At 36.2% G+C, this 13609-nt stretch overlaps 1 protein-coding gene across 2 annotated transcripts in view; it reads left to right on the top strand.

Moving 5' to 3' along the window:
- The window catches only part of Mccc2 (methylcrotonyl-CoA carboxylase subunit 2), a 118520-nt gene that overhangs the window by 86155 nt on the left and 18756 nt on the right, over nucleotides 1–13609 (top strand). For both annotated transcript variants that reach the window (XM_090384174.1, XM_090384175.1), the window contains exon 13: nucleotides 4003–4069. In XM_090384174.1, the coding sequence (XP_090240300.1) occupies nucleotides 4003–4069 (67 nt within the window). The remainder of the gene's footprint in view (nucleotides 1–4002; nucleotides 4070–13609) is intronic.

The raw sequence follows: 13609 nt of genomic DNA, 5'->3' as shown, positions 1-13609 counted from the left end.
TTTGATATAATGGAAGTGACATATTGCAATTGTTTTCATCGATATCCATAATTGGATATCATCAACCATGTGAAATGTTTGCTGTTAAGTTTTGATGGTTTTGAACAGTTCTGAATTGCTTAGTGGATTGTTGCTGTGTCTTATTGTAGTTGTCACCTTTTAAGGTATGTTGAAAGCTGAATTTATAATACTTTATTTATTTCTGTAGATTATTTTTGATAATTCTTTAAAGAATAACAATATGTTTGTCTATCTACAATATCGGCCCTATTCATCCCTCCTTGGCAGTTTTATTTTACCACTACAAATATTAATTATTCTGATTATACCAGTATAATAATTATTAATTACACTGATTATACTAATTATATTTTTCTAATTTGAAGGGTTATAGTTGGGAGGATGAACTCCAAAGGAGTTCATCCTTTATGAACAGAATGTTAACTTATTAATGAGTTTAATGAACAGAATGTTAACTTATTAATGAGTTTAATGAACAGAATGTTAAGCAATTAGAAATCCTAGTTTAAAAAATGTTTACCATAGGCAGAGAAATATTTATAAGTTCTGACATAGTACTCAAAATCATTTTTAACTTATGTATGCATATCTTTTCATTTTTATTTGTATAGCTAATATTTCATAATCTTAGGTCATTTTCCCTTCTAAGAAGTTTTCCCTTGTATGAAGTTCAAAACTCCCACTCCCTTGGAAAAGGCAGAACCTAAAGGCTAATCCTCCAGTCCCTTTTCCAAGGGACTGGAGGTTTAGAATTTCGTACAAGGTTCTTATCCGGGTTCAACTGTATATGATTTAAACCTGTTTTATTTAAAAACTAAATTTAAGTTGCATACAACATGCACTACACATCTTGCCTTATTAAAAATTTTGATGACTGTCAGAGGATTATGCTGCACTTTATTGCCCCCATGAAAAACAGTGCATGTTCATTATTTGACAGGAATTTCTTTACAGTATAAAAATTTATTTTCTAAAGCTTGCCTCACAATGTCACTGGAAGAATAGTAACCGTTGTGGACCAAGGGACTGGAGCCTGTTTGTTCTGCCAGGTCATATTTAGACCCTATGTCATTATGGCAAACATTTTATTGTTGCCTAATACTGAAATGCACTTACATTGTTTATGGGTGCCTCCGTAGCCAGGTGGGCAAGAGCAGCAGTGCATAGCACACGCTTCTTGATTAGACCGGGGTTCGAGCCCGTGACCACCAAATACGGAGGATGCGGAAAGGTCAGGGTATGACCATCGCATATCACTGGAGCAATATGGCCTTAGTTGCTAATGCTCCTAAAAACCAAATAACAACAACAACATTGTGTGGGTGAAGCTAAATTTTCTTGCGTTAACTTTGTTGACCTTGAATACCAATTCTATAATCTACTATTGTTTGCAATGAAATTAACACTATTTCAGGCTTTGTTTATCAGTATAAAGTACAGACTGATCAAAATTAATGCCATTTATAAAATAATAAATTGAGCTGTTACAGTGTTAATACATTGCACCAGTAAACCCAAAATCAAATCAAAAACAGTGTTAATACTCGAGGCAGAGCAAACTTCCTTAATGAGTTTCTTTGAGAATTCCTACTTTTAAGCAAATAATCACCAAAAGGCTATTCTGTTATTTGTTTAAAATACAAGACACCACTAACAGCTGAATGTACAGTAGCACACACACATTTCAATTGACTGGTTCTCAAGCCTGTGTGGACTGCTAAATACAGAGATGTTCTTGTATTCTCTTTATCTTGTGGACCCTTCTGATCCTATGCCCCATCCTCCAGAGTATAAACAGAATATTTATTTATTTATAACAACTTGTTTCAAGAATTACTCATCTTTCATTAGTTAAGTGAGTGGTCTTTTAGTGAATCTCTCATTATTTCTAATTAATAAAGCTGTACTATGTGAGTTGCCATGTAATACAAAGAATTAATTTATAAAGAATCAAAATTTCAAGTGTTTATTGTAGCAAAAATTACATAACCTATTAAATAAATTAGAAAATTAATATCTATCTTATTCTATATATTTGGCAGCCTGAAAAATTCCAGTTAGTCTAAGCCTAAGTAATGTAGTTAAAGCAATATGTAAGTCCTATTGCTCATAAGACTTTAAAGGAGAATAATGGTAAAATTTTTCAGTCCCTGTTAGCTCAGATTAAGCCTACCTCTTCTAAATCTTGGGTGTTTTCTCCAGATGTGTGTAGTTCTCTAATTTGTGGCAGTGTAAAATGAAAAACTATGTAATTCAGCCTTCCATTCATTCCTGGAGAAATATTGTGTTAATTAATGAATTTGCGATGTAAGTTTAGTTTATAACTCAACAATGCAATTTGTTCTCCAATACACAGCTGACAATTTTGTATGTCTAGCGGTAGAAACTATTGACACAAATGGCAGGTCTGTATTGAACATGATTGTGGAAAAGTTGTGCGCTGAAGATGCAGTAAGTCTTGACTTCTAGTGCACACAAACTTCTGGAAAGAATGACACATGGTAAAGTACTCATTTTATGAATGAGTGCTGTAGTAAATAGTAAATACATTAGGAGAATCTGCTCCATCATATTCAACTGTCAAAAATCACATCCTACATGTGAGCTGAAGCTGTAAATGATGAAAAGATGCTTGTGATGGTACTGATGTCTTTCCACATATGGTGGCAAAATCACTGGAAATGTTCTCCTGAACCTGACTCGCATAACTTGTGTGGCAAATGCTCTAAATTGTGTTGTAATTTGGAGATAAAATATTCCTCAATGTGATAATTTCATTTTGTCTGTTAAAAAAAATTTCCTCGATTTTCTCCACTGTCTTCAGTTCTGTCTACATGGGTACTTGGCTTCAAGCTACTTCATTTAATTACTAGCACTTCAGTTATATTTTCACTTTAATGTGAGTGATGCTGTTTTTATTGAATATGTGCAAACACTCAAATATGCATAAAAACATAACTATTATTCACACTTATTTTTCCCGTTTATCCAATCTTATCAAAATTTGAGACATTGTTCTTCTTTACATGATTCTTTAGTTGCTGCAGGCATTGTACAATAACATGCGATCGACAATAGGCAGATATGGAACTGAATCACAAGAAAAGATGTGAAAATAATTTTGAATAATCCTGATCTCCAGAAAGTGGCATCAGTCAGCAATGCATTTTTTCTTTCTGGTGTATTTCCATTGTTGGCATCATGCTGTAATTTGGTCAGTTAGTTATTTGGATTTTAGGAGCATTAGCAACTAAGGCCATATTGCTCCGGGATATGCGGTGGTCATTTCCTGACCATCCCGCATCTTCCGTATTTGGTGGTGTCATGCTGTAAATACTCTGATCACTTCTGTTTATAAACTAATTCCCTCTCTCTCTCTCTCTCTCTCTCTCTCTCTCTCTCTCTCTCTCTCTCTCTCTCTCTCTCTCTCTCACACACAAAAGGCACAATTTCACTTATACAGAAAAAATTGTGATAGGGTGTAATGCTAATGAGTACATTTTAATTATATAATTATATGTATAATTTTTATTGCAAAATATGCTTAGTTATTGAAGCATATTTTATTTTAATGAATATTATCTCCTTTTTAGAACTTAGATTTATGCATAAATCTAGGTTTTTACTGCTTATAAATCCTCCCTCTACTTACGTTATTGCAAATTATCTCACATGTCTACTCTGTGCAGCATTATCATCTGTAAATCATTTTTATAATTGGTTATGTTTTGAACTCCTACATGCATTTCTATTCTTATGATAAATACTTTAATAAAAACAAAACACATATCACTTTTATTAAGTATGCAAAGTGCTTTTACTTATGTACTGAACAATTTATATAATTTTTAATATGAATATTAAATCAAAATTTGAATAGCAGAAAGAAAGCAAAATCCAGTAAAGGTGAACTGCTGTTTTTTTTTTTTTTTTTTTTCTCTTTAATATAAGTTCAAATTTTAATTGCATTCCTATTTGCAGGGGACTCATTTTATTCAGTTGTGCTGCAAGAGAAAAATTCCTCTGATATTTTTACAGAACATAACAGGTGAATTTAAAATAAACTATTTAGTTTTGTACATAATAAATTTAGAATGGGATAATATTCAAAATTTAATAAGTATTGAGAACTTCCCTATATGCTACTCAAAATAGAGAATACCTTGAGCTCTGCCTCATTCTAAAACAAAATTGATGTTTTTCCTCAAATTGCTAATTTTCATTTTATTGAAGGTAAATCAGCAGTGAAAAAAAAAAATCAAGGTTATGAAAAATCAAAGTATTAATATAGATTATGTTATCATTAACTTGCATGGATATCATGAACATGAATCCCTTGTATGTGTGGTCTTCTGCCACTGCTGAAGGCCACACATACAAGGGATAACACATTGACCTGGTGGGTTTTGATGCCTCAGAAGCTTGAGGCATTAAACTAACCAATTCAAAAATTCTTGTCCTCTGTTTAACGAAAGCATTTTACAGTTTCTGGAGCATCATTGGAATGCCAATTGAGTAGCAGTATGTCTGTCCAGTGGTCTTGTACCCTCCTCATTCAGCATGTTATCAACCACTTGAGCCTGTGAGCTGGATCATTGTCATTAGTAAAAACGAATGATTTCTCCTGTTGCTGTGGTACATGGAAAGATTATTGCTGTCATTCTCTACCATATGGCTGGCATGGATTCATCTTAATGTAGATATCTTTACATTTATTTCTCTACTAATGCTTTCAGAACCATTATTCCATCCTTAAGTAATTGATGTCATTTTGTACAAGGAAAGGATTGTTGCATGTTCCACATTTGTGTTCCAGATAAGGACTCATCCGGGATCAAGTTGGCTGAACTTGAATATTGGTCCAATGATGTTGTATTAGTATTAATAAAGGCAAAATTATGTAAAGAAGTCATGCTTATTTATTATAATCTGCTTTAAAAAAAAAAAAAAACTGTCACCTAATTTCATCCTGGTAGTTGTCCAATCATTTCTTAAATTTACATAAGCTGTCTGGTTCTACAAGTGTAGGTAGCAGATTGTTCAAGCACTTCATCATAACTTTTTGATTAAAAGAATTTTTTTGTAATTTACTGAAACCTATCTTTAATAGTATTAAATACCTTAATTTCTCATACAGACATTTGGTCTAGGACTATATCCACAAAACTTATGTCATTCCCCCTTCCCTTCCAGAATGTCTGTATGCTGATAAATTTTGATTTTCCTTGCATCTTTTTCTGCAAATCCACATCCTTATTGATATGAAATCTCCAAACCTGTATATAATAACCACGATAACCAAGATGTGGTCCACTCAATGTTTTATATATAGTAGAACAAGGACCTCTTTGTCCATACTGGCAAAATTCCTGTACATTAGATAAAATGCCATGTTCTATCCTGGAAACCTGTCTACAATGATGGAATAACTTCATGTTAGATTACACAATTAGTGTGAAGTGGCTTTTATGATTTCTACTACTTTGTTTGTTACTTTCCAAGTAATAAGATGGGATTACCACTACCCAAACATAGAACCTCAGATTTCCCAATATCCTACCTGAAGTGTCATCTTCACACCAAATAAGTAATTTACATAAGTCTTGAAGCAATAATATAAATAATGGGCCCAAGTGGAATCATGAGCTTTATACCCCATAGGAAGCTCATAATATCAGGGAAGGTAACATGAACATGTACAGTTTTCCTCTTGCCATTTTTACAATAATTTACTTGCATGTTACTCTAGTCCAACCAGTGATGCCCATTGATCATTTTATATGTTATCCTACCACAATACAGTTCCAATGCCTTTCATTTACAGTCTGTGTGGGTTTTTTGATAAATTTCTAGTCTCTCATAGAAGGGAGATGTGTTTGGTGTATATATATTTCTTTAAGTCATTGAAATTCAAGCTTACATAAATGGAAAAAATTTTTAACATCTAGCGATAATAAAATATCTTTACAATAAGGAGTTATTGAGCAATAATATTCATGAAGACATAGTAAATACATTAGGAGAATCTGCTACATCATATTCAGCTGTCAAAAATTGGTAGCTGAATTTAAATATGGCAGATCCAGCATCAAAGGACAGTGGACATTCATCAACAGCAACTACTCCAGAAAACATCAATAAAGTTAATGATGTAGATGATTGGTGAATAACTATTAGAGAAATAATGCAGACTAAATAAATAAATAAATAAATTTATTATTTATAAATAAATTAGATATAACAAAGATTTCTCCATGAGGGGAGCCTCCCTCCACTGCCTTTTGATACCTGATCAGAAACATATTTAATTCAAAACTTCAAAGAAAATTTTTGCTTATTACCAAGCAGATCCTGAAAGCTTTCTGGTTAGATATATAACTATAAGTGAAACATGGCTTCATTGCTACTAAACCAGACTCAAAACTGCAATGAAAACAATTGAAGTATGACTAAATTCAAGATCCAATCAAGTCAGAGGCCACAAAAGCTGATCTAGTGTTTTATTTCACCAGGACAATGCACTGTTCACACATCAGCTATTATCATGGCTGCAATTCATTAGGCTGGCTATGAATTTTGCCTCACCCACCATCTTCACCAAATCTAGACCCAATTGATTTTCAGAATGCTGTTCTCAAAACTAAACAGCTTTGAGAACAGGATTCTGAAAACTAAACATCAGCTTTTCTGGAAGGAAAGGAGAGGGTTCTGGTAGTTGAATAGGACAGACATGATATGTGCTCCACACTTATTGCTTAATTTTGAGTTATATTGAATATTTAAGATGGTATTTACTTACGTTTAACTCACAGAATCAACTTCTGACTTTTTCTAGTACTATTGATAACTACATAGCTCATAGGACTCACTCTTGCTTTAAACAGTTGAAATATTTTCGATATCTTCAATACTTTAGCTACCTATGCAATTGCATAGAGAGCTATAGAGGGTTATTGGTTTACAGAAGTTGCTGAACTTAAATGTGAAACAGCTGAAGGAATTGCAAATCAAAGAAATCTCACTTTCCAAGGAACTTTCGGTTGCTTCTTTGGTGGGGGCAGAAAATAAATACCTACTGGAGATTACATCCCTAGAGGTAACATTAAAGGAATACTAGCAAAAATTTGAGTGTTTTAAATATAAACAGCAAAAGAAGTATACAGTAAGGCGCTCAAGTACAGTTCACCTTGGGATGATTTAAACATCAGGGAGAAAGGGCAAGCTACAGGCCTGGGGTGAAACACAAATGCTCAGCATCCACTTTGGATTCAGTGGAAGGTATGTCCTGATAGTGAAAGCAGCTGATGGGTCAAGCTTGAAAGGTAGTAATGAGGTGTATTCAGTGGTAACTGAAGAGATAAAAAGTTGTTTGAGGGAAATCAGTATTAGGAGACTGTGGAAGATAAGGGATAATGGTGTGGTAATGGAGATGGAAACAAAAAGGGAGCTACAAGAGGTAGTGGTAATAGCAAATGATGCAAGAAAGCAAGCTTATATAGCATCAGCAAAAAAAAAAAAAAAAAAAAACAAAAACAGTTCACCCATCCATACCCTCCAAGAATTTGTCTAGTTCTTCCTTGAATTTATTCAACCCATCCACTTCCGCAACAACAGATGGAAACCTGTTCCAATGATCAACCACCTGCTGGCTGAAGGAAACTTCCATACATCAATCCTTCCTCAACTTGAATTTATGTCCCCTCTTGTGTAGTCTCAGGAAGTAGAAGAATGCTATTAATATTCAGCGTACTCAATCCATTCAAGGCTTTAAACACCTCAATCAGATCTCCCCACAGGTGGCTAGTCTTGAGACACTGCAATTTGCAGAACTGAAGCCTTTCTAGGTAAGAGCACCCCCTTTGTTCCCTTCACCAGTCTAGTTGCCTTTCTCTGCACCCGTTTCAGAAAATCTACATCTTTCCTAAAGTGAGGTCTCCAGACTGGTATACGGTACCCAAGGTGCGGCCTAACCATGGCCTTATACAAAGGGATAATTACCTCCTTGTCCTTTCTAGCAAAGTTTCTGTATATCACTGACAAAACCCCATGAGCTCTTATGGCAGCATGTCTGCACTCTCAGAGAATTTCATGACTGACTGCACAGTTACCTCCAGGTCTTTTTCCTTCTCCCCTATCCTGAATGGAGTAGCACACAATTGATAAGTTACTCTGGTGTTACTGCTACCCATATGTGGCACCTCCGTAGCCAGGTGGGCAGGAGCAGCAGTGCGTAGCACACGCTTCTTGATTAGACCGGGGTTCGAGCCCGTGACCACCAAATACGGAAGATGCAGAAAGGTCGAGGAAATGACCACCGCACATCCCCTGAGCAATATGGCCTTAGTTGCTAATGCTCCTAAAACCAAATAACAACAACTACCCATATTCAGTACCGTGCATTTGTCATGTTAAACTTCTATTTCTCAGCCAATTGACCCAATTTTTCTAGATCTTGTTGCAGTAGCTCACCCTGATGACTGTCATTAACCATCCTGCCAACCTTTGTATCATCTGCAAACTTAGACATTAAGCCTGATATATACCTTCATCAATATCTATTGAAAACAACCATGAGCCCAGCACTGAACTCTGGAGAATTCCACTAATAACATTAGTCCACAAAGAGGTAAAGGAATGTGAAAGAATTAATGGATTGGATGTGATCCTCTCTACTCCAAAAGAGACAAGACAGAAAATAATGGTATGATGTCAAAAAATTAATCACTAAGGAAGACCTGTTGGGAGATCTATATAGCAAGAATTTGGCAGGTATGGGCATCTCTAGAATATGGAGGCTGAGATAACTGTTTGCTTCTTTAGTAAAAATAGATGAAAAATGGGAAATACTTTGGTACCTGAGGTATCAAGACATGTTAGGAGTCAATTGGTCTTGCAGAGAGGATTTTTGTTGGCTTCATGTATACAACTTTTTCAATGACTATCATTTAGTTGCTCTGTGCTACAATTATCAGGAATTTGAACATACAACCAGAACTTGTTATTATTATTATTGTCATTAGCCGTATTTGGTGCAAAGAAGCCTGAGGCTTATGCTGCACAAGCCAAAAAAAAATTTCTGAATTACCCTGAGAGAGAGAGAGTCAGAACAAACAAGAGTCAGAAGTAGAAGGGAATCGCCAAGAAAGAGAAGAATGATGATATCCAGCTCAGGACCCTAGGTGTGCCAAGCCCCTGGGGTTGCCACAACAAGCCGATTTGCAATTATTCTGCTCACATATAGGACACTCCTATACGTCTTGCACTCATTGGCAAGAACAACCAGTCTGCTCAAACTGTATGTCTAGAAACCAAGTGGCAAACCATTCAATAAAGAGTAAACAGTGTCCTGAATATTTGAACGCACTCAAATTGGTGAAAGAAAGAGTATGACAGTTAGAAAATGGTAATGGCAGTCTACAATAATCACTTAATGGTTAATCAGTATAATGCAAAGCCAAATGATAATCTACATATACTGCAGATTAATGCCTAAAGGTTGAGAGCAGTTGTTGACGAAGTCAGACTATTATGCAATAGGGAGTGAATTGATATTGTTTGCATATGGGAACCGTGCTCAGTCTCATATTTTGTACAGAGGAACTGGAGTTGTGAGCAGCAGTTGTGGTATTTAATAAGGACTTAGTTATCACTATTATAAATGCATTATGCTCTTCTCATAAGTGTGCATAGGCATAGAGTCGGGTTTTATTTCCTTTTATCTCTGTTGTATGTATCGCTCAATCAATATAATATCTACATTAGGTACGTGGAATTAGTCAGAATTGTTTAGGTGGAAATCCAATAATATTTGTGATGTATTCCAATGCAAGACCAGTGTCATACTTTTAATAAGTTATGAATGCCAGTGGCCATCAATTGGAAGAATTCTTGGCCAGTTGTGGATGGGTTATACTAACCCTGTCTGGTCCAGATAGTATTTTCTTCACTGTTAATGGAAAATCAAACATAGATTTGGCAATTTGTAATGTAAGTACAACTCAACTGATATCATGAGTGACTGGAAAATAAAGGTGGACTGGATCTGTAGTGATCATCTTCAGCCATTGTCTTCTTTTTAAAGGGTATGCCAAAAGTAACTCCATTCCAGGAGCAGTTATGATTATTTGCAGTTAATTATGCAAAGTGGGATAGATATGAGGAATGCATTTGTGTTAGGCTTGGAAATATAGGGAGCAAGGTTTTTAGACATGTCTAGTGAGGATTCTGTACGTGTACTACAGCTTTCTCTCTTTGGGTCTTCCTGCACATCCACGAAGCAAAAAAACTGTAAGAGGACCCTTTTTAAGTGGTGGTTAGGTGAACTAAGTGAACTTCGGAGGCAAATTCATAAATTATGGAAAAGGTACCAAGTGCATACTTGCGCATGATAGCAAAATTAAAATTAACTGCTTGGAGATCATTAATCACAACAGTTAGTAATGAGCATTCCTGGGGAATTGTATACAAGCTGTGTACTAGCAAGACCAAAATATATAATGGGGAGACAGCATACTCCATTAGTAGTGCTGAGAAAGAGAATATAATATGAAAGGAAAGCATGTCTTTGATCTTGGATCATCTGATTGGGAATGCTGCCAGTATTCAAGATGAAGAAGAATGTGTTGATGAGAAGGCTAAATTTTACCAATGAAGACTCCTTCTGATTGGACAAACTCGTGTGATTTGATGTGCTGAATAAGAAATGCCTGGGGATGGACATCATTGAGGGAGAGGCCATTAAAGGGCCCATCTGCTGGTACCTGAGATCTTTCTTCAGGTTTTCAATAGCTATTTACATGGGTGTTTTCCATCGCCATGGAAGGATGCTTTACTAAACATCTACTGATTATACACCATCTAAGCCAAAACATTATCCTAGATCATAGTGACCTATCGCTGCCCCCTTCCTTGATTAGGAATAGTTTCTGAGAGAACGATTGTGGATTATATAGAAACCTTAACTGGTCAGGCAAGCAATATGGATGCACTTCTGGATTGCGGAGCCACATACTGGGATCAAATAGTAAGTATGCCCTTGGAGTTTAAATTGATTTTCATAGAGAATTTGACTCCATTCAATGTGACAGTGTTCTTCTGGTGCTGTGACTAGCAGGCTGCTCAAATAAGTTCTTTCAAATGGTCAAGGACTACTTTATACATTGTATGGTAATTGTGAAATCTTCAGCTGGAAGTGACCATGGGGTGTCCACAGGTGTTGGATTTTGGCCCATTTATGTATAACTTAGTTCTGGAAGATTGGTTGCACAAGGACTGAGAATACAGCAATGTTGGCATATGCTGATGATCCTGTACTAATTATTGTAGGGAATTCTTGAATGCAACTAGAAATTAGGCCCTAACACATGTCTCATGTGATCTTAGCAAGTGTTATAGGTTATACAAATTAACTGTGTCAGGAACTAAAACAAAGACAGAGGTCTTTAAGGGTCATCCGTCACATTGAAAATCACTAGTTGTAAGAATGAATGGGTTGGTTTATCCTCAGCAGGGAAGTTAAAATATCTGGAAGTTATGCTGGATGGTTCGTTAACATTCAACTTTCACGTTGGGTATGTATATGATAAGGTACGGACGTTTATTGGGATAATTACCTGGATCACTAGGGTTAGCTGGGGAATAAAAGGAAAGGTGCTGGACTTGCTGTACGAATGTATATTTATTCCAGTGGTAACGTATGGCGCTCCTATTTGGTTTGAGTGTTTAAATCAAACTGTATTTGCTAGCAAGCCTGGTTCAGTTCAAAGGGTAATACTCCTCAGGATATGCATAGCATGTAGGATAGTGTCAACCCAGCTTTAAAGGTGTAGATCAACAGGCAAATTGCCTATTGATCTACATCTGGTGTACTGTGGGTTAACTTATTCTGTGCAATGTTATTTTGAACTCCTTTCTGAATATAGAAATGGACATTCTGATGAAACTGCAAAGAGAGAAGACAAGAATTGGGATGCTTTGATGAATCTTTGGTAAGAGTGCTGGAGAGTGTGTGATAAAGGGCGGATTACTTACAAGTTTCTTCTGGATGTAAAACACAGTATCAATACACTTATTAACTTGTTATGGATCCATATATGCAAAGTTGCATGAGTTAGGAATCAGTGAAAGAACTGATTATCATCGTGGTGAAACAGAGTCATGGGAACATTATGTACACCTGTGAGAAATATACCCAGCTAAGAATTTGAATTATTATCTCAGATGAGCAGGCTCCATATCATGATGGAGGGCTGTGAAGTGATCCTAGTGAAAATGCAGGATCACTTCTTGGCTTTCCAAGGCTTTGCTACTGTGGTATTTCATAGGCAAAGGTACACTTTTTTAGATGGAAGCCTGAGATTGGTAGTGCAGCACAGAGCAGTATAGTGTGTGGTTCATGAGGTTGTTTGGTTAGAATTCTAAGAACTTAGATTGTTGGAGTCAGGAGTCATGCTCAGGTCCTCATCTCTTCTGGCAGGAGTAGGTGTATTCTTTGGGGAATGAAACTACAGTAGATCAGGCTCTTGTGATCTACAGGTGAGGATCTGGGTGCTTAGAACTCAGCTGTGAATGTGCATATGGAAGATGTGTGTGGCATTAATAACAAGGCTAGCTTACATGGTTTGTTGATTCTCATATGCAGAATTATGCTGTATGATTGAACATTGAATTTGTTTCAGTGGGAGGGAGAGGGCAAGGATGTGATGTGGTACTCTTTCTGAATCAGGATTGGTATTCATTCCCACTTCCATATCTACATAATCAACATCTTCGGATTTTTCTGGATGTCCCTTGGCAGTTCATGGTGCTGTCAGCATTGCTGTAATTTTCGTGGGTGACCCCAAGTACAGTCGGCCCTCGTATAACACGTGTTTACATTACACGAATTCGATCATACACGATTTATAAATAGGGAAACGTTAACTTATATAACACGAACCGAATTCACTTATGCACGATTCGCCTTTGTGTTGACAAGAAATGGCAGTCGAACGCGGAATCACAACACGATAGGAATGAAGAGAAGATTCTGAAAATGTATTTATGTGTTTTATATCAGTAAAGGGGAAACACTTCACCATAATAACGTAAAAACCAACACAATTCCAGCTATCGATATAATCGCAAATGCAATTAGATGGAGTTTACTACCAGTTTATAACAGATTCCACTAGCAGAAACGAAACTGGAAATTGTTTTTATTGTTTTATGGTAGTAACCCCCAGAAATGTGCTTTAGTAAAATGTGGGGTGTTAATAGTGTATCTCGGCCTTTACGGTGTTGTTTATTCAGTTGCTATAGGCGCGCAGCTTTGTTTATGTGTATTAAGCGTGCCTCCTCATTTTGTAATTGTGCTTTATTCCCTAAAAATGAGTAAAATACTTAAAAGGTGTGAAAAGGAAGCGTCCTGGCGAAGACACTGCAGATTCAGAGAGAGAAAAAAAAAAGCAATATCGATAAACAGAGACGGACTGGGTCAAAAATTCTTACCCGGGAAAATTTATAGTGGCCTCATACTATGGTTTATGGCCAAAATCACACAGGCCTCCGGCCCACTAGGATTTCCCGGGTAAGGCTTATGGCCAGTCCG

The sequence above is a fragment of the Mastigoproctus giganteus genome, chromosome 1 (assembly GCF_048544385.1).
Source record: "Mastigoproctus giganteus isolate SK-2022 chromosome 1, ASM4854438v1, whole genome shotgun sequence".
Taxonomy (NCBI): Eukaryota; Metazoa; Arthropoda; class Arachnida; order Uropygi; family Thelyphonidae; genus Mastigoproctus; species Mastigoproctus giganteus.
This window is presented reverse-complemented; position numbering and strand designations above follow the sequence as displayed.